The sequence below is a fragment of the Synchiropus splendidus genome, chromosome 19, assembly GCF_027744825.2.
Source record: "Synchiropus splendidus isolate RoL2022-P1 chromosome 19, RoL_Sspl_1.0, whole genome shotgun sequence".
Taxonomy (NCBI): Eukaryota; Metazoa; Chordata; class Actinopteri; order Syngnathiformes; family Callionymidae; genus Synchiropus; species Synchiropus splendidus.
The window spans coordinates 17,054,692-17,074,906 of record NC_071352.1 but is presented as its reverse complement, the minus strand read 5'-3'; the positions used below and the strand labels follow the sequence as shown (position 1 = coordinate 17,074,906).

The 20,215-nt window shown below is 45.8% G+C and overlaps 3 protein-coding genes across 6 annotated transcripts; 2 read left to right on the top strand and 1 right to left on the bottom strand.

The window, feature by feature from the left end:
- The first annotated feature begins 85 nt into the window (after positions 1 to 85).
- On the top strand, positions 86 to 4,566 carry coro1a (coronin, actin binding protein, 1A). 3 transcript variants are annotated; one of them, XM_053851065.1, is made up of 12 exons: positions 86 to 371; positions 1,129 to 1,335; positions 1,769 to 1,891; positions 1,957 to 2,086; positions 2,149 to 2,330; positions 2,881 to 3,000; positions 3,063 to 3,167; positions 3,231 to 3,376; positions 3,479 to 3,536; positions 3,607 to 3,819; positions 3,886 to 3,989; positions 4,380 to 4,566. In XM_053851065.1, the coding sequence occupies exons 2-11, from the start codon at positions 1,138 to 1,140 to the stop codon at positions 3,976 to 3,978; spliced, it is 1,368 nt and encodes a 455-aa protein (XP_053707040.1). In that variant the 5' UTR covers positions 86 to 371; positions 1,129 to 1,137; the 3' UTR covers positions 3,979 to 3,989; positions 4,380 to 4,566. The 3 variants fall into 3 exon arrangements, with proteins under 3 accessions (XP_053707040.1, XP_053707039.1, XP_053707041.1); XM_053851064.1 differs by having other exon boundaries at positions 87 to 371; positions 4,344 to 4,566; XM_053851066.1 differs by lacking the exon at positions 86 to 371 and having other exon boundaries at positions 1,076 to 1,335; positions 4,344 to 4,566.
- Positions 4,556 to 9,452, bottom strand: cldni (claudin i). The gene is made up of 4 exons (XM_053851158.1): positions 9,392 to 9,452; positions 6,695 to 6,757; positions 5,685 to 5,820; positions 4,556 to 5,606 (listed from the first exon to the last, which is right to left on the bottom strand). Exons 1-4 carry the CDS (start codon positions 9,430 to 9,432, stop codon positions 5,103 to 5,105), a joined length of 744 nt encoding a protein of 247 aa, XP_053707133.1. The 5' UTR covers positions 9,433 to 9,452; the 3' UTR covers positions 4,556 to 5,102.
- ppp1caa (protein phosphatase 1, catalytic subunit, alpha isozyme a) lies at positions 8,051 to 20,098 on the top strand. 2 transcript variants are annotated; one of them, XM_053851130.1, is made up of 8 exons: positions 8,051 to 8,517; positions 8,691 to 8,782; positions 17,035 to 17,166; positions 17,242 to 17,472; positions 17,751 to 17,855; positions 18,126 to 18,349; positions 19,006 to 19,140; positions 19,301 to 20,098. In XM_053851130.1, exons 2-8 carry the CDS (start codon positions 8,728 to 8,730, stop codon positions 19,415 to 19,417), a joined length of 999 nt encoding a protein of 332 aa, XP_053707105.1. In that variant the 5' UTR covers positions 8,051 to 8,517; positions 8,691 to 8,727; the 3' UTR covers positions 19,418 to 20,098. The 2 variants fall into 2 exon arrangements, with proteins under 2 accessions (XP_053707105.1, XP_053707104.1); XM_053851129.1 differs by having other exon boundaries at positions 8,064 to 8,512.
- Positions 20,099 to 20,215: the final 117 nt, after the last annotated feature.

Genomic DNA, 20,215 nt, shown 5'->3' with positions numbered 1-20,215 from the left:
TGCTCTCAGGAATCGGCCACAAGTCTAGAAGTGTCTTGTGTCACTTGCTCTTCTTGATGCTGAAACCATGGGAAGAAGTTTTCTGTACACATGGATGTTTTTTTCTCCTCTAGTAAGCCCCCTGGTGGATATAATGAACTCTATGTCTTAGTGCTCCTCAGGAGGTGGCTCTGAACTTCAAATCTTTCTGTATCAGACACTCCATCTGTCTTCTCTTCAGCCCTTCTCACCAGCGTACGTGTGGGAGAAGACACCTCCTACTTCCACCTTTGCTCTGACCGTGTCACTTCCTCCGCCTCGGTTTATGATCTTCCAACGACGTGCTTCTATTGTGACTTCTGGCTCAAGTTCGTCGTCGCTGCAACACCCCGGTGAGTTGCCTCCTTTTCCCTCCTCCGTTGTCATGTTCCAAAAGCCTCCACTGCAATGGCTTGCTGGATTACCACTCCTGTTTCGGTAACAAAGGTTAGACAAGTGAAAAGGGAAGTCCTGCGATGCACACACCGCTCGAGCTTCCCTGCACTCCAGTCTACTGCTCGACACAGTTAACCTGCTGAGCTCAAAGGTAGCGCTCTCATCATGCATGTTCCGACTGTGTGGACTTCCAGTCATGGCCAGCAGAAAGATGCAAGTGTCTCATTTCTATCGTGAATCTGTCTTCCCCAGCAATAGGTGGCAGCAGAGTCATCCAAAAGTGACTCAGAGTAGAACTATAGCAGATGTAGTTCGAGGAAACATTGATGTTGGTTCTGGCATCTAGTGACCTCCTCAGGTCTCCACTCCGGCTTGGGAATGTCCCTCTGTCCCACCTAAGTCTTTTATTCTTTTCAACAGTGGACGGTGTGAAGTTTGCTTAGATGTTTGTTGAATTTGCTGAGTGATAATGGGAGAATCAGAAACTTAGGTGGAAACGTGTCTTCATTTTTCTTTGCTAAACCAGATGAGCTGTGCTTCTCTGGCGCCCCTGCAACACCTCCGTTCATCCCCAACATCATTGTGTTTCTGTCAACATTTCATCACCACGTCAAGTGTAGAGGAAGCAGTTGTGAAAGCGACGGCACTTCCTTTTTCTCCTCCACTCCGCTTCACTTCCACAAAAGTCGCTCACTCGTCCGCTCTTCTCTGCAGCTCGCCGCCATGCCCCTGAAGGTCGTGAGGACCAGCAAGTTCCGGCATGTCTACGGACAAGCCGCCAAGGCCGACCAATGCTATGACGACATCCGCATCTCCCAGATGACCTGGGACAGCAACTTCTGCTCTGTCAACCCCAAATTCGTGGCTATGATCGTGGACGCCAGCGGCGGAGGGGCCTTCATGGTGCTGCCGTTGAGCAAGGTGAGCAGCTGCTTCTCACGTCATTGCCATTTTTGGAAGTGTGCAGATGCTCGAAGTGATGAAATTTGAATTCTGCCAGCCAACGCTCACTGAGCTCTGAAAGAGGAAGTTCTGCTTGTCAGCGTCTCTTCTTTCACCATATTAGGAGGCGACAGTGAACGAGACAGGATGTGGTTGAGGATCGCTGGTGAGAAGAACGTTTGAGATGCTGAGAGGATTGGTTCCCACCATGTCACTGTTGAAGGACAGTTATCACTAGCTGTTCTCAGCTCCTCTGATGATGAGTTCTCTGATGAGTTTAGGCGTCTGACTGTGACTCGAAGTAGGGCCACTGTTGGAAGCTGACCTTGCTTCAGTATTATGAATGGGAGTGGTAATTTAAGGTCTAACGATACCCTCTGATTTGGTCCTTTAATATGTGTTTGTGGCTCAGACCGGGCGCATCGACATGTCCTACCCGACTGTCTGTGGACACACCGGCCCCGTCCTGGAGATCGAGTTCTGCCCTCACAACGATAACATCATTGCCAGCGGTTCGGAGGACTGCAGCGTCATGGTACGGAGCCTCAGATTTGCTCTCACAGCATGTGCTCGTCAGGTCGCCAACGCTCTCCTCTGCAGGTCTGGGAGATTCCGGACGGCGGCCTGCTCACGCCGCTGACAGAGCCGGTGGTGAAGCTGGACGGTCACACCAAGCGAGTGGGCATCCTGAGCTGGCATCCCACCGCCCACAACGTGCTGATGAGCGCAGGTACCGGCCAGAGCGCAAGTCCAGCCGGCCCGGACCTGAGCTCTGATGCAACCGTCTTGCAGGTTGTGATAACGTGCTGATCCTGTGGAACGTGGCGCGGGGCGAGGCGGTGGTGAGGATGGACAGCTTGCACACAGACCTCATCTACAGTGCCTGCTGGAACAGAGATGGCTCTCAGATCCTCACCTCCTGCAAGGACAAGTTCCTGCGAGTGCTGGACCCCCGCAAGGGCACCGTTCTCCACGTGAGTCCGCCGTGGCGGAACAAATGTCAGGAACGACAGCCTTACTCACTCGGACAACACACGCACCAGCGGCACTTCTGCTTTTCTATACACTTAATTGCACACATTGAAGTTTGCAACACTGACGGCTGCACATGTTGACTCTCTTCACATACACACTTTGCTGCATAATGGGCTACTGTATAGCATCTTTGTGTGCCTCCTGAAGCTTTGTCTCACAAGTCGGTTGTATGAATGAATGAATGAATGGTATCTCCTCTAATGCAGTCCAATCACATTTGGAACTTACATGTGTCATTATATAATACTGTTTCAGATAGATTTACCGTGTAGTTGTCTCACATTTCACAGAGCAAGTTATATTTCAAAGTTTTTTTCGTGAAATTGACCCTTGCAGCATGTTTTTAAGAATTGGTCGCCACAAGTATAGCAGTACAAAGCGCTCACTCACGTATACACTCATAGAGACACACCACCTCACCTGCGTGCACAGACAGACGGGAACATATTCATACATCTCTGTTGTGTCTCTACCGGCCTCTTGCTGCAGGAGAAGGAAAAACCTCATGAAGGCTTCCGGCCAGTGCGAGCCGTGTTCGTGTCTAATGGAAACATCCTCAGCACCGGCTTCAGTCGCATGAGCGAGAGGCAGGTGGCGCTGTGGGACCCGGTGAGTGGTGGGAAACCATCAAAGTGAGGACGCTGAGTGAAAATCTGACTTTCCCTCAACAGAAGAACTTCTCAGAACCACTGAACCTGCAGGAGCTGGACACCAGCAGCGGGGTCCTGCTGCCCTTCTATGACCCCGACACTGCAGTGGTCTACCTCTGTGGAAAGGTCTGACCCCTTCATGTGAAGACAAGGAGACAGAAGTGGCAGCTCAAGTCCACTGTGTTCCAGGGCGACAGCAGCATCCGTTACTTCGAGGTGACGGATGAAGCTCCATACGTCCACTACCTCAACGTCTACACCAGCAAGGAGAGCCAGAAGGGGATGGGCTACATGCCCAAGAGGGGACTGGAGGTCAACAAGTGTGAAATCGCCAGGTTGGTCAGCCACATTCAAAGATCACGCTCTCACATGGAGGCAGACAGAAGTTCTGGAGGTTCATTTGGGAAACCACCATCTGTTGCTCCGTTTACCTTCAGGTTCTACAAACTCCACGAGAGGAAGTGTGAGCCTATTGTCATGACAGTGCCTCGAAAGGTAAAGCTGCTGCTCCAAACTTGATTTTGAGTTTTGACTGACTCCGCCCCCCCCCCCTTACTCCCAACAGTCAGACCTGTTCCAGGAGGACCTCTACCCCGATACAATCGGACCAGAACCGTCCGTGGAAGCCGACGAGTGGTTCCAGGGCAAAGACGGACAACCCAAGCTGATCTCTCTGAAGGACGGCTTCACCACCACCACCAAAGCAAAGGAGTTCAAAGTACACAAGAGTCTGCTGAAGACCACGTCCTCAAGCACAAGTCAAGCGGACGGCAGCGGGGTGAGAGCTTACAGCTCTGTCACTGAGTCTAGGTTCCTGTTATCATGGGATGTACCTTCGTTTCAGGAGGTCCACTCCCTCAGGAAGGAGGTGAAGGACCTCAAGGCAGCACTGGAGGAGCTGACCAAGCGTGTGAGCGAGCTGGAGACCAAACATTAAAACATCTGAAGGTAAGAGCGTAGGTAACGCTAGTAGCTAGTTCAACACAGCTTGAAGCTTCATGTCATCTTCAATGTTAACACCCACTGGTCATGCGCCTGCTTGAGGCAACATCAGGGTCAACAGAGGCACAACCTTCAATAACAATAAATAAATACACACTTTAGCCCTTTAGTGCTTCAGTGAATGGCAATGGTAAAGCTATTTCCTCTCACATGCACGTGTGTTGACTAACCTGCCATGACACACACTGCTGCTCAAAAAAAGCAAGATGGCGGACGGTGGAGATGTTGAATGAAACTGGCGGCAACATCTGTGTGAATCACGTATAATAACATGTTGATATGTAACACACTGTGTTACAGGGCGAGTCTCGAATTGACGTTGCTCCCTCCTTCCAGTGTTGTGACTGAGGCGGACGACAGAAGAACTGATGCGACATGATCGTCTTCGTTACAGTTGTTTTTAATGAAAGTTCTTGTTTTTTTTCAGGTTAATTTGCAACAAAAAGAAAAGTGTTTTATTTATAAGTTTGTTCCCGGTGTGGCAACGTGGCAAGTCAATGAATAAAAGAGATACACAACAATATAGACAACGTTGGTTTATTGTCAAATTAACAATACAAATGTGTAAATATGGACTTTTGGTGGACATTACGACATGGAAACAGCACAAACAACAACCGTGAGTGCAGTATGACAGTAAAGGAGAAACAGCTTTTGTGATGATTTTTCAAATAAACAACAAACGAAACCGTCAGCAAGTCCTCAACATTATTTTTTCCCTGAAATTCCAAGATCAAGATGAAGGAAATGCAGTGGATGTCTGTTGGTGTTACTTTTAGAAAATGGTTTAGAAGAATTCCGCTCTCGTCCAGCGATGGTCAAAGACTGAGAAAGTTCAGGGCAGTGGAGGAAGGAGGTGTGACCCTGTGACGGCTTCCCCACCATGCGTGACCCTGTGACGGTGCTGAAAATGAATGATTCTCACCAGTAGATTGGTGACCTTCATGATGCCAGACGGTCATTCGAACTCTTGTTGTGGCTGAATTTAGCTACACTACACAAAACTACAGGTTATTATTTACATGCTTTCTGGTTTGTTAATGCGGACCAGAGCCTGGCTCACACATAGTTTTTGTTGGGGGCGGAGGCGTTGCTGCTGTAGTAGCGGGCGGTTCCCCCCGAGCCTCCGGATTTGGGCCGGCTGAAGCAGCACAGCAGCCCTCCGGCCAACAGCAGGAGGACTCCTGCGGCCCAGCCCACGAAGATGCAAGCACCAAGCTCCCTCTTCTGGGACATCGGAACCAAGGGGCTGTTAAAGTCCCGCACCACGATGTGGGCCGACCAGCTGACGGGGATGATGGCCAGCAGGCCGGCCAGCAGCAGCCCCACCCCGGCCACCAGACTGATCTTGGGCTTGACGTCTTCATTCTCTACGCAGGTGGTGAAGTCGGCGCCGCAGAACAAGATGAGCAGGCTGAGGCAGGCGAGCAGGCAGCTGATGATGGTCATGGCGCGGGCCGCCTGCAGGTCCGAGGCTAGCACCAACAAGGAGTCGTAGTTCTTGCACTGCTGCTGACCCGTGCTCTGGACCACACAGTTCATCCACAGACCCTCTTGACTGCTCTGCTCACACACAGAAACCCTCAGACTTATGCTTGTATGAAAAGGCGATAATGATGCTTTTTTTTTTTTGTTTTTTACCTGAGCCGTCACTATGTTCGACCCCGTAAAGGAGGAAACTTTCCAGCGCGGTACGGCGCAGCACACAATCACTCCGACCAGGCCGAGAACCCCGAGAGCCACACACACAATCTGAACTCCAGATGATCCCATTCTCCTAAAAAACAGAGTCACAGAACTTTGACCTTACAAGAACACCTCGGTTCAAATATTAGTACGCATTAAATGCATTCAATTTCAAGTACATGTCTACTGATCCTTCATTACACCACTCTTGAATATGATATGATGCTTCTATACGGATTCATATTCTCAAATTAAACACCTGTTGTTGTTCCTTTGTAACTTTACTCTCTCTTGATAGTGACATGTCACAGAGGTTACACTTGTGATGCAAATTGAGGTGTTTTCTCCCTCCCTTTTTTTGCATCAACAGCTTAAATTTGGTGAGACGCGGTTTTGATCCTCAATGTTGGCGCGGATCATCCGTGTGTCTTCAATTAAAAAAATAATTCGGCTAATTTCAGGAGTTAGGGTTTGTTTGTGGGATCACTCTGTGACACACACAGACAAACGCCCTCCGCCAGGCTTTCACAAGATTCCGTGTCTGGAGGCCACACTTGGTTCAAGCTCGTGTCCCAACAGGCCCGGCGCCGCCCGCGACAGCCCTGCCGCTACTCGGAGAAAATACCTTCAAATGTTGTGTTGCTAGAAACAGGTGACACTTCATTTCTGCTGTTTATAGTTCAGTTGTGTAAGAATGCAGTCACAGAAAAAATAATTAATTTCATATACATATATATATATATATTTTTTTTTAAGAAAAACACTTCCGATTTTTAACCTCTCCAACCACAAACATCTTTGTCTTTTCAACTTCAACTTTTTCAACTCATATTTACTCAACTAGATGTTCATTTTATTTAGAAAAAATAATTCATATTCATTAAAATTCAGATTCTCTCTGAAATCTGGTGCTTGTGAGCTCTGTCTGCAAGAGATTTTCATAGATTTACAAGAAGAAGTCCTACCTTTCAGTTGCAGTCAAGTGAAGATCCTTCTGCTCTTCTGGGGAGGATGGTGGAGGTGCTGAGCTGAGGAGGGGTATTTGTAGAAGAATGCATAGATCAGGGAGGGGCCGAGCTGGAGCAGTTCCAGGCCGACCTCCAGACCAGAACGGACTTGTCTGGGACGTTCCCTTCCCTCTTTTTTCACCAGCAGAAACGCTCCCGCCTCTAATTTAAACTTTGAATCGTCAACAAGTGATGTGTAACATGAGCGATATAGTCCTGATGACAACTTGGAATTTGAGGTGCCGACTGAAGGTAGAGGTGAGTCACTGAAGAAGAAACTCTTGACTCATTTGGAGAAGTTCCCATTTTTTTTGTTCTGGTGTCGTCAGAACACCCTCCCAGCAACAGTCAAAACCACAGTGGCTGTCCGACAGACACAGTGGGTTTCTTTGCTTAAAGGTGTCGTGATGATGACCACAAGAAGTCAAGCACGCAGTCCTGGGTTTTACTGTACAAAAGTTCAGTCTGGACCGGACCTTTGACCTCAGAAGCAAACAGTTCTCATGTCTCTTAAACGAAGGCAGATGACGGTTCAGCAACTGGGAAATGAAGTCATCCTTAGTAAAAGAGGGATTTTTAAAGAAAAGCAGGGCTCGGGCTCTCATTTCACTCATGGTTGATGTTTTTGCTCGCCACAAACGATAGATCCCAGTTTGGTATGCTCTTTGTTATTGTTCTTGTTGGCTGAGGCATCTGTATCAGTACTAACAACTGTTCTGGTTCAGGTCGTTTATTTCAGACCCTTTTGGCAGTGGAAACCCACTCACACCCACTCACAAGCTCTTGACTTGTTTGTGTTATTGTTCTCCTTTTGAGGACTCCAGAGGGTTGGAAGTTCATGTCAGAAGACAGAGGAGTGTGTAAGTTCTGGAGGGTCGCCTGCCAAGTTACCACAAACCATGTTGGAGAGGGAGATGGCCAGTGATGCTGAAGAGGGAGGGATTGAGGACATGGGGAGGTAGGGCTTGGTAGGTTGAGGACTTGGTCTGACCGCCTTCCTCATCAAGGAGTCTCTCCAGCAGCTAAAAACCTTCTGGAAATGCTGGCTACCTATCGAAATATGATCTGCATCAGTCCTGGCCACGTCAAAGAGGGTAAATGCTCCGCTTCCTTATGAGATCAAAGCTCTCATTTGAGTTTTTTCAAGGGAATGTTTGTGACTTGAACGACGTTTAATAAAGTCACGCGTCTTTCTTTTTTTCTCTCGTTTGATTGCTATTCTTTTATGTTGGTCGTCGTGTCAGCTATATGTTACTATGTGTCAAGAGTTTAGCGGTAAAGAGTTGATCCTGTTATCGATAGGTTCCCCACATTTCTCACGTAAAAGTGTGACCGATTCAGATTTGTCGACCTGGATAACTGGATGAGTTTGACGTCCGCTGCCTGTTCACGAGATCAGCGGGGGCGCTGTTACTAAGTGCATTCTGCGTTTGAAGCGCTAGGGGGCAAACTTCGTTCTGTTTTTCATCTTCATTGATGCCAGCCGATTCTTGCTACGGGGCGGGGCTTTAGTGCAAGACGGACTTAAAATCCGCCCAATCAGATGCCAGAATTTATTCTGTGCTCCAGAAAGGACCAATCAGTTGTCGAGAAAGGAGTGCGGGGCTCAGTTTTGATTCACCCTTTGACGTCAGCGGAGCCTCCTCGGTACAGACCGGCCTGGTTAAAGTTCCTGGGAGAGTCGAGGGACGGGACCGGAGAGGAGCGGGCCAAGGCTGAGCACGGAGGATAAATATTGACTCATTATACAACCGGGGAGGATTGTCTGAAGCAAACGTAAGGTTAATGATGTAGAAACACCCATGTAAATTTCTGCTCCGCGCTCAGAGCTAAGAAGCTAGCTAGCGTTAGCTCCGTGAAATACGCAAGCGTTCACGGAGTCGACGGGTAACACGTTTGGAAAAATGTCGACCCGTCCCTAATCTTGACGTGTACTGCTCTTTTGTTGTGTTAGGTGACAGCCGGTGAGAACACCGCGTGAACGTCAGAAAATGGCGGAGCCGGACAAACTAAACATCGATTCTATAATTCAGCGCCTGTTGGAAGGTGAGACAAACTGTGGAGTCAAATTGTGTGGTATCAGGTTGGAGCTATGCTTAATGCTATATAGTCAGGTTAGTGGTGAGGTGTCGCCATTTAAATAAAGGGAAGGAGAAGAACAATACTTTGAATGTGTGAAGTTTCATCAGAGGTGTCAAACACGATTGCCCAACAGTCTACGATTTATAGCACTCAGTCTTACGCTGAACCTGTATTCAAGTTTATAATGCCATATATAACTTCAAACACAATGCGTCTACCTTTTCGTTCTTGGAAAAGAGACATCCTTTCCTATGTGTTAAGAATTAACTTCACCGTACAACAGAGTCAGTCGGTTTTGGATTATTTTTTATCTATTTCTTTTGCTTTTTGAAATATCTCTAGTGATGCTTTTAGGTCACAATGTCAACAAGAACTGCAATTTTTACATTCGTATTTTATAGAATCTTGGCACCATCGTGTCACCAAGAACAGCGACGCGCAACTCAAGATAACTTCTGAGAGTCTTGTTGACAAAGTCGGATACACTTATCGTCTGTGAAAGCACAGTCACATCCCAGTGGTGCAGAATAATATTTAAACACATTCCATTTAACGTATTGTACACTTTCTTACCTCGTTTTGGGAGACCTTCTATTACTTCTATATGCCCGCATACAAATATGATACCATCTTCTTCCTCCTTCTGCAGCCACTGCTTCTGTAGTTCGGTGATTATTTTCTTGGTTAGAAAATTCTCCTTTTAAGGCCAAACCCGACAAGCTAATCCAGCGAGCGAAGTATCATGGTGAATGTGAGCCACCATCTTCCGAGTCAAGCATAGCTTAAACTGTAGTATGGTAGGTAAACAAAATGTTCAAGAAAAGGTCATTAAATAAGTTTTAAGTGTGTGCTCTTTTTAAAATGAGGAAGTTATTGATTTCGACCTGCCTAATTTTGAAGAATCTTAAATTAAGAATTTATGGAGTGGGTTTGTACTCACTAATTTATGAAGTTAAAGAGGGTCAGAAACGCTGAGGTAATTTTGAGCCAACCATTTCAAGCTTTTTCAGGCCACAGAAAATGACTTGGTGGTTCAAATTTCGCACTACTCTCGCCAACACTGCTCCTGTCGTGTTTGTATCAGCTACGCTTTGTGTTTGAAGAGCTCTTCATTTGGGAAGTGTCCTAGCAGATAATGTTGCATGAGAGATCATTGTGATGGTGTGACAGCCAGACTGAGGCTACCTCGAAATGTACATGGATGGAGAAGCTTCGTGACAGCCATGCCCCGTTGACCTGGAATTGATTATGTCACATTTAAGTCATGCAGGTTTTGTGCTTAGCTTTAGGTGTTGCTGTATAATGCCACAGTGTTTATTCAAGACAGTGTCAGTTAAGCTCTGTTGCTTATCGCTGTTGCATTCTTGTGAAAACCAGTTTTATATCTGCCCGTATTTAATGAGGGTGCTTATTCAAGAGTGCAAAGACGAACAACAAACAGACAAAGATTTATGTGCTGCAAACTGGGAGCCTGTGATTTTGCTTGTCCTTCTGAACACAAAGATACATGATTTATCAATATTATAGCTGTGTGTTTCACAGTGCTACTGCTTTTGATTCAAATTCCTTTTAGGTAAACGTCGTTCTTCCACCAGGTTGGGTGTTGTTTTGAGAAGTGTCACTGATGGTTGCAAAACAGGCATTAAGATCATAGCAGCATTAGGTAATCTTTTTTTAGCTGTGCAAATACGATGGGAACAGTGTGTGCACTCGTTGATTTATTGTCTGCTGAGTAACAGCAGGTTCAGTTGTGTCTGCACATCCACATGATGATTGTATAAGAGTAGCGAGCTGCAGGAACGTTGTTCTCCTCCGTCTCTGCGCACTTCATGGAACGAGCACAAGCACTCAGGTCCTGACCTCCTCACATGTAGGTCTACTGGTTATTGCAGTCAGTGTAGCGCTGTCCTTTGTGGCTCTGCTGTAGACCCACCGTCATGTGTCTGTGTGTGTAAACACGTTTACTGTGTGTATGTTGTTTTATGAAGCATTGAGAATTTGAAGGGACTTCACGTTACTAGACATTCTGAGAGATCTAAACTCTTAATTTCGACATAATCTTGATCTTGACGCAGTTTAATTTTTGTTTGAGCTTGAACTACTCTTTCAAAGGCTGTGCTTTGTGATGTGGGCCACATGGATCTCACAATAAGCGAATGACAAGACCTGCGCTCGGATACGCCTGAGATTATTCATCTCATGTGTTTTGAAATTATTGTTAGGCTCTTTGAGATTTACAGTAATGGCGAAATAGCAGCACAGTCATTGCTGAAATGAAGGCAAGTGCAAGTCACACGAGCGCCTGAAAACTACCATTTTACAGGAAGTGTGTTTACTTGCTGTCTCTGCGTGTCTCCTCTGTGCATTGTTTTTGTGGTGTAATTTAGAATGATGCAGCAGAGCATTCACCAAGGTTATTTATGGTTTCTTGCTGATAAATTGTCTGCTGATGTTTTGCTGAAGTTCGAAGTTATACAGACTGGGGAAATGTTGGATTTGTAGCGTCTGCAAACTTGAATTCGCACTAAATCTGTGAGTCGTTTGAGCCTTGTGTGGTACAGTTCTCTCGGAAGCACATTTGTCTGATCTGACTTCTTTTGTTGTCCTTGCCAGTAAGATGGTGCAACACCAGTTCACATGCTGTCATTTTATAATAGAAAATGGACATGTGCCCTCTGAGTCGAGAACTGTGGATGATTTTTTTCTGCTCATATTGGGGGATTAATTTACTCATTTGTGTATCAGTTAAATGCAAAAGCATGACGCTGCAACCCCAGACATTGTCGGCTGTTACTCAAGCTGTTGCAAAATGTATAAAACCAACCTGGCATGTTCTTGTTTGTCCTCATACTTTTTCAGTCGTAAGAGCCGGGAGAGTCGCTCCATATCATGTGACCTGGCGATAGCTATTTAACAGGATGAAAATTTCATGTCACAGTTATCATGACTGAGTTTACAAATTAATGAATAACAAATGTAGACATATATGTAGTGCATGTGTCTGCATTTGAAAGGATAATGAAGCAGCAGCTTCCAGTTACACTGTATGTCCACTATATAAATAAAGAGAAAAGGGGGAAAAAAGTATTAAGCGCAAAATCACTATTGATTGGAGACAGTCCAATGGTGAAGACAACATCAACACTGCTCCATCCACAGGCAGTCAAAAGTATCACTGTTTGAGTTATTTGCAAAGTGAGATAATCAAACACGGTTAGCTGGCAAAAGCAAATAGTAATAGTTTACTGCGGTTTGTCTTTTGTGATCTACACGTACAGCCTGTTGTTGGGCGGCGAGTGACTGAAATTGCATTGCGTGCCAGCTAACCTTTGTTCTGATACAATAAGTCATGTGGCAGATAAGTTAACTGCTTGTGGTTCTGTTTCAATCCTGTTGCTCATTTGGAAGTTGAATCGACCTTAGCCCTCTTCTTGTTTACCATTTTAAGAGCATTCTCCTGCTTGGTCAGCCTGCATTGAGCCGCTGGAGGTGATTGGGATTATTCCGAGCGTGCACACACACAGTAATGGCTCTTGGAGTTTGACTTCCTCTCTGGTTCCTGCCGACCGGGAGGGAACACTTTCTGTTATACTTGGCTCTGATCCGGTTGTCTGCCAAACACAGGAGAAGACAAACAAAGCTGATAGTGGCGGTATTTATATCCTCTTACATAACGCCTGTGACCTTTTTTTTTGTCTGTGTTTGTGGTTGAGAATAACCACAAAACACTCGTAAATATCATTTCTGTTGATCTGCACCAATGGCTGAAACATGAGCACCTTCAGAAGAGGGATGTTTTTTGAGGACAGAAAAGGTCCAGTTTCCTGGCTGGAGTGTGAGACCAAACCAATTAAATGCGTTTGGATAATGAGCCCCCGTAATTGGATCAGTTGTGTGGATCCAGCACAGGGAGAACCACAACACAGTGTCACTATTAGCCTCCTGAGGAGCGTGACATCACATGAGCGAAGCCGGAACGCTCAGAGTCAGGAGTGTTGGATCACACCAACTGTTGACTCCAGCACTTCCGACACCCCTGCAGGCTTTTCTTTGCTGGTCCAGCTCTTTGTGTGTCCCCCTGCCCACTTCCAGTTCAGCAGGCAGTGTTTTTGTCTGTGCCCCTTGATAAGCTCACTGTTGCCTGCCGTCTATAAGGCTAACTTTGGAGTAAGCTCTGCAGGGGCTTAGTCCTCGGTAATCCTGGTTTAAAGTGACGAGCTCCACTGCTTTATTTATACCCACTTTTCACTTTTTAGCACCAGTGGCTGCTTCCATGTGATTATTTTTACATCCACCCTCGCCTACTCTCCGTTCAACATCAGCGGCTCAGTCGTGGCGGACACAGATCTCACTCTGGTGTCGGGCGCTTTTACAAACAATGAAGGGATTTCAAGGCTATGTTGACGGCATGGTTTATTTAAATCCCACAGTTCTTTCGTGTCAGTTCAACGGTTTTCATTAATGTTAATGATTTTCAGCAATCGTATTTCTTTATAATGAGATTTCACGTGACGAGCTACAGTATGAAAGAATTATTCTTATAGTAAACGGGTTAGCAAACACCCAGCATCCTGTGATGTATTATTAAAAATCTATTAATCTCTTTGTTTAATGGTTATGTTCCCTCAATACTTTTTGGAAATATTTTGTAGAACTGTTCCAAACGCAACTAAAAACGGACGAAGGTTACAGAACTCCCAGGTGTTGTGAAGCGCCTGGCTTTACTTTTTCATTCACTAGTAATGATGGGTTCTACTGTGATTTCTGAATTATAAGCCACTACTTTTGTCACGCACTCTGAACCCTGAGACCTTCTTTCTTCAAAAGCATTCATCATTTTTTAAAGTTGCTAATGTGCTTTGTGACTTTTGTGACTGTTGAAAGCAAACAGTTGTCTTTACAAACTGAGTTGTTGTTGCCTGTGCTTTGTACTTAGAACACTGAGTTCTGAAAGGACTAAACAAGATGAGAACAAAGGCACTCCTTGATGTCAAACACATGTTGATTATAACTTCTAGCATTCTAACAGTGGGTGCAGTGGTGATACGTTTATACATGCATGACGATGAATACTTTCATACTTTAGTCACTTTGGAGATGCTGTGTGTGTCAACTTTGTAGCTCTCACCCAAGTGACACTTTTCTGTACTTATTCCATCTGATCCTGGATTCATGACCTTCATCAGCCCTGGCATTAGGTGAGGTTAGAAGTCTTTGCAGTGTTTCTGAGAGTGATACAAGTCTGTACACATGTTGGTGATCTGCGGTACTTCAGAGTGTATGTGGTTTAGGTGTGTCGTCTGCTCACTCTGGCTCCAATACTCTAGACACTCCCTGATTAAGATAATAAGGAGATGGAGTCCTGAGTGACCTGTAACAGCAAGGCAGTCTTGAGCTGGGCTAATTGCAAATATGTTTCCTATATTAAGGTTTTGTGCATTTTGTTGCACATTCTGATAATTCTTGTCTTACCCTCCTTGTTTATATCTATGCTCTGTAAGGTACATACCTTCCTGTTGAACAGTAAAGTAATCCAACCACTGTTCTATGAGCATAGCTATTTGTTGGTGGCCTGAAGATTGATTTAGTATTCCTCCTAAAGAAGCTTATTTTCTTGTAAGGCTGTTCATTAGAAGGGTGAAATTAGGGTTTTATTTTAAGGGGAGCAGGTCTCGAAAGACCTCTGACACCATAAGCCTGGTTCGATTATTGGATTCATCAGGATGAGCTCGGCCAGCGAACTGCTTCGTTGAGCCAGTGACACTAAATATATGTGACGAATGTCCGGAGCTCATCCTCAACTTGGCTATCAAGCGTCTCCTGACTCAAAGGGGCCCATTGATAAACATCAGTGAAACCCCCCCACATGTCAATGAACAGCCCGGCCTACTGTCATGTTGTTTCTCTGGTCGAATTTGTGATTATGCTTTTACTCCTGAGCTGAACCAACAACGTATAAAGCTGCCAGTCATGGATTTATAGCTTTCTTGTCCCTGTGTACGGGTGTAAGTGTCTTTAAGTCATATAACTCCATGTTCATTGAGTTATTTGACTAATAAAGTGAAGCATTTCTTTATTACATTCATCAGTCTTTCAAGACCGATGTTGTCCTAATGTGGTGAGCTACAGATGTTTGGCACTTGTCCAGGTTTATTCCCAAGTACGGTGTCCATTGAGTTCAGTCCTGGGCGTGTCAACACAGCTGATGTTCTAATCTTTTAACGACACAACTTCTGAACGAGTCGGACCCGTTTACCAACGGGGTTTGGCTGTCGACACGTCTGTGATTTGTCACAGATCCAGTTTCTGGGATTTCTGTCACAGTCGCAAGAAAGAGAACTCTGCTGCCATTGGATTGCATCACCAACTCAGTGGCCATGGTGCTCAGCCGCTGATGCATGTCGAGTTCCGACTCGTTGGTCGCCACGTTGACCAGAGTATTGTTGCAATGCTGAACGACGTCCTTCCGCTTAATGGAAATGTTAACAAGCTGATGAGGAAGCTCTGTGTTTGTCGCCTGTTTGATTTGTTACTCTTAGACATCGCAGTCTAATGAGGTTGGAGAGTTGCTTAGCTCGTGGTGCAACATTGCAGTGACAGATTATTGAGATGATTCCATGTTAACTCCGCCGTTTGTTTCCTTCTGTGGAGGCCGTCTATTGGCTCTGCCATGCAAAGTTTGTCGTTGATCATCGCCATTGTCTCTTGAGCCTTACAAGGTCCAATTCTCTAATTGATTTCAAATTTGAATCACAAATATGGAATGTTATTCCATTTCTCTGTTATGTAATATCTAGTTCCTCCAGTTCCTGCTGATTTAAGTAATGTGATCCTTTTGTTCGCCTGAATGAGTGATAATAAAATGGCCTGCAGAGCTGGGAGTGAAGTTGTTTTCTAAATTTCACTGTTAAGTGGCTGTAATATGGGCCCTTTATAGATGTGCTTCATAATCAATAAACCAATTTCTCTAAGGGACTGGTTTGGTTTCATCAGCCAGTCAATTGGGGCCTGGTATTGATCCCCTAATTGGTCCTGCTGCTGACGATGGCAGCATTGGCAAATGCAGATTAATTGAAGCTTTGACGAATGCATACGTTTGCTATAGTAAAGCTTGAAATACAGACACTCACTGCATGCAGCTTTCACTGGAGAGTGTGCTGGTTTGTAGGTCATCGTGGGTTGGGACAGTGCTGTGACCTCAAACCTATTTTCTCCATGAAACTAGCACAAGTTGGAGCTGAGCTGTGATTGATGATGGCTGACGCAAACCAACTCCATCAGTCTTGCATACACCGGAGTGCGCACGGGGCCCACGATTTATCCACAAAGTAATGTGAAGACACAATTTAAATTAGACCTGCATTAATTAGCCCTCAGTGCATTTGTCACCGTGTTTACGACGGTGTCCTGACCTCCTCCTGTCGTGGGCTTTACTGACGACTTTAATTTAATAACTGTCTTATCCGTCCGTCCCAGGAGTGGGGAACAATTTGTGTTTGATAAATCTGTTGTGGCCGAGTTATGTTGTAATTAGCTTGTATGTAGCGCAAGATTTGCAGATAAGATGTTGCATGGAAGAGATGCTGGTGCAAATTAAGGAAACAGAGCCATGCTCTTACCAGTCTGCAAAAATATGAAAATGTGTTTATGGTCTTGTGTGAGTTGTCAGTGCGATCATATGTAATTTAACTCTGTTGAATTCCACACATTGTTCTGATTCTGTATGTTAGACTGAAACGCGGGACGAACTCGACAAACCTGCCAAGCGAGAGGGATTGACGGGAACAGTCAGAAACCCTCCGCTTTCTGTGTCACTGGTGTTTAATTTGAAACGGTGTCATTTCAGCTCTTGGCCTCAATTTGTGTTCCAGTAGTACGTGCTTCAAGGCTCACTGGGTTGTTGCCGCAGCTCCAATACTTTCTGTGTTTTGGACATCCTGGATGTTGTGGTGTCTCCATCCTTAAATGCTTCTCCTTCAGGTCTGGTTTATTTTAGTGTTTGAGAGGCTTTTTGGTTGCAGCTTTGTGCGACCTCCCAATGCTGCATTTACCTGCAGGTGCGTCAGAGAATGTGGCAGCAGTTGTGGAGTGGGAGGTGTGAAGAGTCTGCTCAGAAAATCATGTTTCACTTTAGATATTTTCTGTCATTCAGTTTTGACAAATGGGTGTCATCCCATCTCTCACACTTCCGTTTCTTCATCTCTTGCTTCTCTCAGTCAAGGGCTCTCGGCCGGGAAAGAATGTGCAGCTGACAGAAGGCGAGATCCGCGGCCTGTGCCTCAAGTCCCGTGAAATCTTCCTGAGCCAACCCATCCTGCTGGAGCTCGAGGCTCCCCTCAAAATCTGTGGTGAGGACAGAGAGCGAAAGCTGCTGCTACACAGATCACCATAAACCTGATTCTTTCCTGTGCTGCCTCCTGCAGGAGATGTCCATGGCCAGTACTACGACCTGCTGAGGCTGTTTGAGTACGGGGGCTTTCCTCCAGAGAGCAACTACCTGTTCCTGGGCGACTACGTGGACCGAGGGAAGCAGTCGCTGGAGACCATCTGCCTGCTTTTGGCCTACAAGATTAAATATCCAGAAAACTTTTTCCTGTTGCGCGGCAACCATGAGTGCGCCTCCATCAACCGAATCTACGGCTTCTATGACGAATGTAGGTTGTCCCTCAGTCCGTTGATATCAAGTGCAGGAATATAGGAAATCTAGGAATGGCCTGAAATTACAGATCAAACAGGTCCCTAATGCCCCTGGTCACCCTGGTGTCTGTCACAGAGCTGAGCTGCGATGAAACTCTTTGAAGATTTACCCCTTACGCTTGGCATTTAAAATGTTTGGATCTTGAGCTCCTCCTCCAGTTAGTGTGCATCAAGTGTGAACACGATTAGTTGTTGTTGTGCCTTTGTTTTTGTAACTTTTGTTGTTGATTTGCAGGCAAGCGGCGGTATAACATCAAACTGTGGAAAACCTTCACAGACTGCTTCAACTGTTTACCAGTGGCTGCTATCGTAGATGAGAAGATCTTCTGCTGCCATGGAGGTATGGCGTCACTCAGTGTCACTGACCACGGTTACATGACAGCCCAGCAAACTTGTTGTGGCAGTCCCAATAGACTAATAGCAGATTTTTATAATGCATGTCAATTGGTTAGTCCATCAATAGGAAAGAAATTCACCTTTATATTGGTTACATAGGTGACTTCACTTTCTCTCTGCTGCATGTAAACTGGGAGAACCCGCTGCTTAATCCAGCTCTTGCCTTCGTCGGGCCACTCTCTGCATGTAACCAATGTCATTGTTCTTTCGCCAGGTCTGTCCCCCGACCTGCAGTCCATGGAGCAGATCCGCAGAGTCATGCGACCCACAGATGTGCCAGACCAGGGCTTGTTGTGCGACCTTCTGTGGGCGGACCCCGACAAAGACGTGCTGGGTTGGGGGGAGAATGACCGCGGGGTCTCCTTCACGTTCGGGGCGGACGTGGTGGCCAAGTTTCTACACAAACACGACATGGACCTAATATGCAGGGCACATCAGGTGACTGTTGTTTACGGGAAAGACGTCAGGATCCAAAGTTCCATATGAGAGCATTTTGCTTACAAAACGTCACTCTTTTTGTTTGTTTTTTACTATTACTTGTAAAACTACTCTTAAACCTAAAAACAAAGCGGTAAAGGCAAACAAGCAGAATTTAACCTTGAATTTGGTTCAAACATGACACATCCATTTATGTGAGCATCAAACATCTGTATTGTTTCAAAGTATAACGCTCAATAATAGCAAGTATTTAGCATAGGTAGCTCAGTCATAGCAGCACAAACAAGCAGTTTCAGTTGAAAGATTGAAAAAGATATTAGCCTATTACCACGTGAAAGCAGGGATGTGCATCCTAAAAAACTTCATGTTGAGTGGGAAAATGTTTGGTTGGTCAACAGATCTGACATTCTCTTGCTTTCGTACAGACAGAAAGTGTGATTGTCACTTGGATCAGCCTCTCGTCTCTCTGCCAAAGTTGAGGACAAAATTTGTTTTCCTAAACTGCATTTCACGAGTTGATGATAAGGGTTAGTTGGTGCCTTCCTCCAGACACCAGGGCAGATGACCAAAACGGTGTTAAAGAACATCTGTGTAGTTGAGTATGTGAAGCGTCGTTGACACTCCTCACCCCTCCTCCTCCTCCTGCTCCTCCTCAGGTGGTAGAAGACGGCTACGAGTTCTTCGCTAAGAGGCAACTGGTCACCTTGTTTTCGGCGCCCAACTACTGTGGCGAGTTCGACAATGCCGGCGCCATGATGAGCGTGGACGAAACACTCATGTGCTCATTCCAGGTCAGTTTTCATTTCTCATCATCCACCGTTGGCGTTTTTGTCTCCATCTCTGGTGTTGACTGAACCAGGTGAGGGGTCACCTGCTGATGTAAGGTCTGGATGATGATGATGCGACTTCTGCGTTTCTGGCTCAGTAATTGAATACGTTTCTTCCTCACAGATTCTGAAGCCAGCAGATAAGAAGTTGTATCCCTACGGTGGCGGAGGCGGAATGGGCTCTGGCAGACCAGTCACCCCTCCACGAAATTCACCGAAGGCCGCCAAGGCTAAGAAATAACACCCACCTGGTCCTCGCTCTGGTCTCCCTCCCTCGTCCCTCCCTCCGCCAGCCCACCACTCTTCTTCCTCCTCTACCTCCCAAACTTGTTTCTCCCTCGTAAACCAAGCAAACAAGTGTCCAGGGTTCAATCACCTATTTTCTCTCTGAAACTATTTTTAAGCGTTTGTTTGCGTGCTATTTTTAGTGTGAATGGAGCAGTGGGAGTTGTTGTTCTGTGTGTATGATTTATATTCTTTCTCGCTCATGTTTCTGTTGTTCGTGGAACCGGGTTCTACTCTTATCATGTCAATTAAGAGCTGGGAGACTGGGGGAGGCGCCTTACTGGTCTGCATTAAGGCCCCGCACTGTTTAATGCTAAACACAAGGTTTTGTACATTCTGTTTCTGAGCTGCGTGCGTCTGTGGGGGCGGGAGGAGGGTGGGGTGAAGTTGCACAGTCTAATGTTGTCGGCACATAACACACACACACACACACACACACACACACACACACACACACACACACACACACACACAGGCTGAATCACTGAACACCTTTGATTCAAGATTTTTCTAAAGCAATGATTCAAACAGTCATGGATGTTAGTTTTTTTTCTTGTGTAGAAACATGAAATGACCTTAATTACGTTTGTTTTTAGTTCAATGAAAATAAAAAAAATTGTTTGAATTATTCCACCCACGTGTGCGTTTGCTAGCCTGATGATTAGGTGGGTTTCTAAATGAGATGGTTAAACGTCTCACAATCCCAACTGCGTCGGTGTGAGGATGCTTAGTTGAAGAGCGCCGCCCAGGGGAC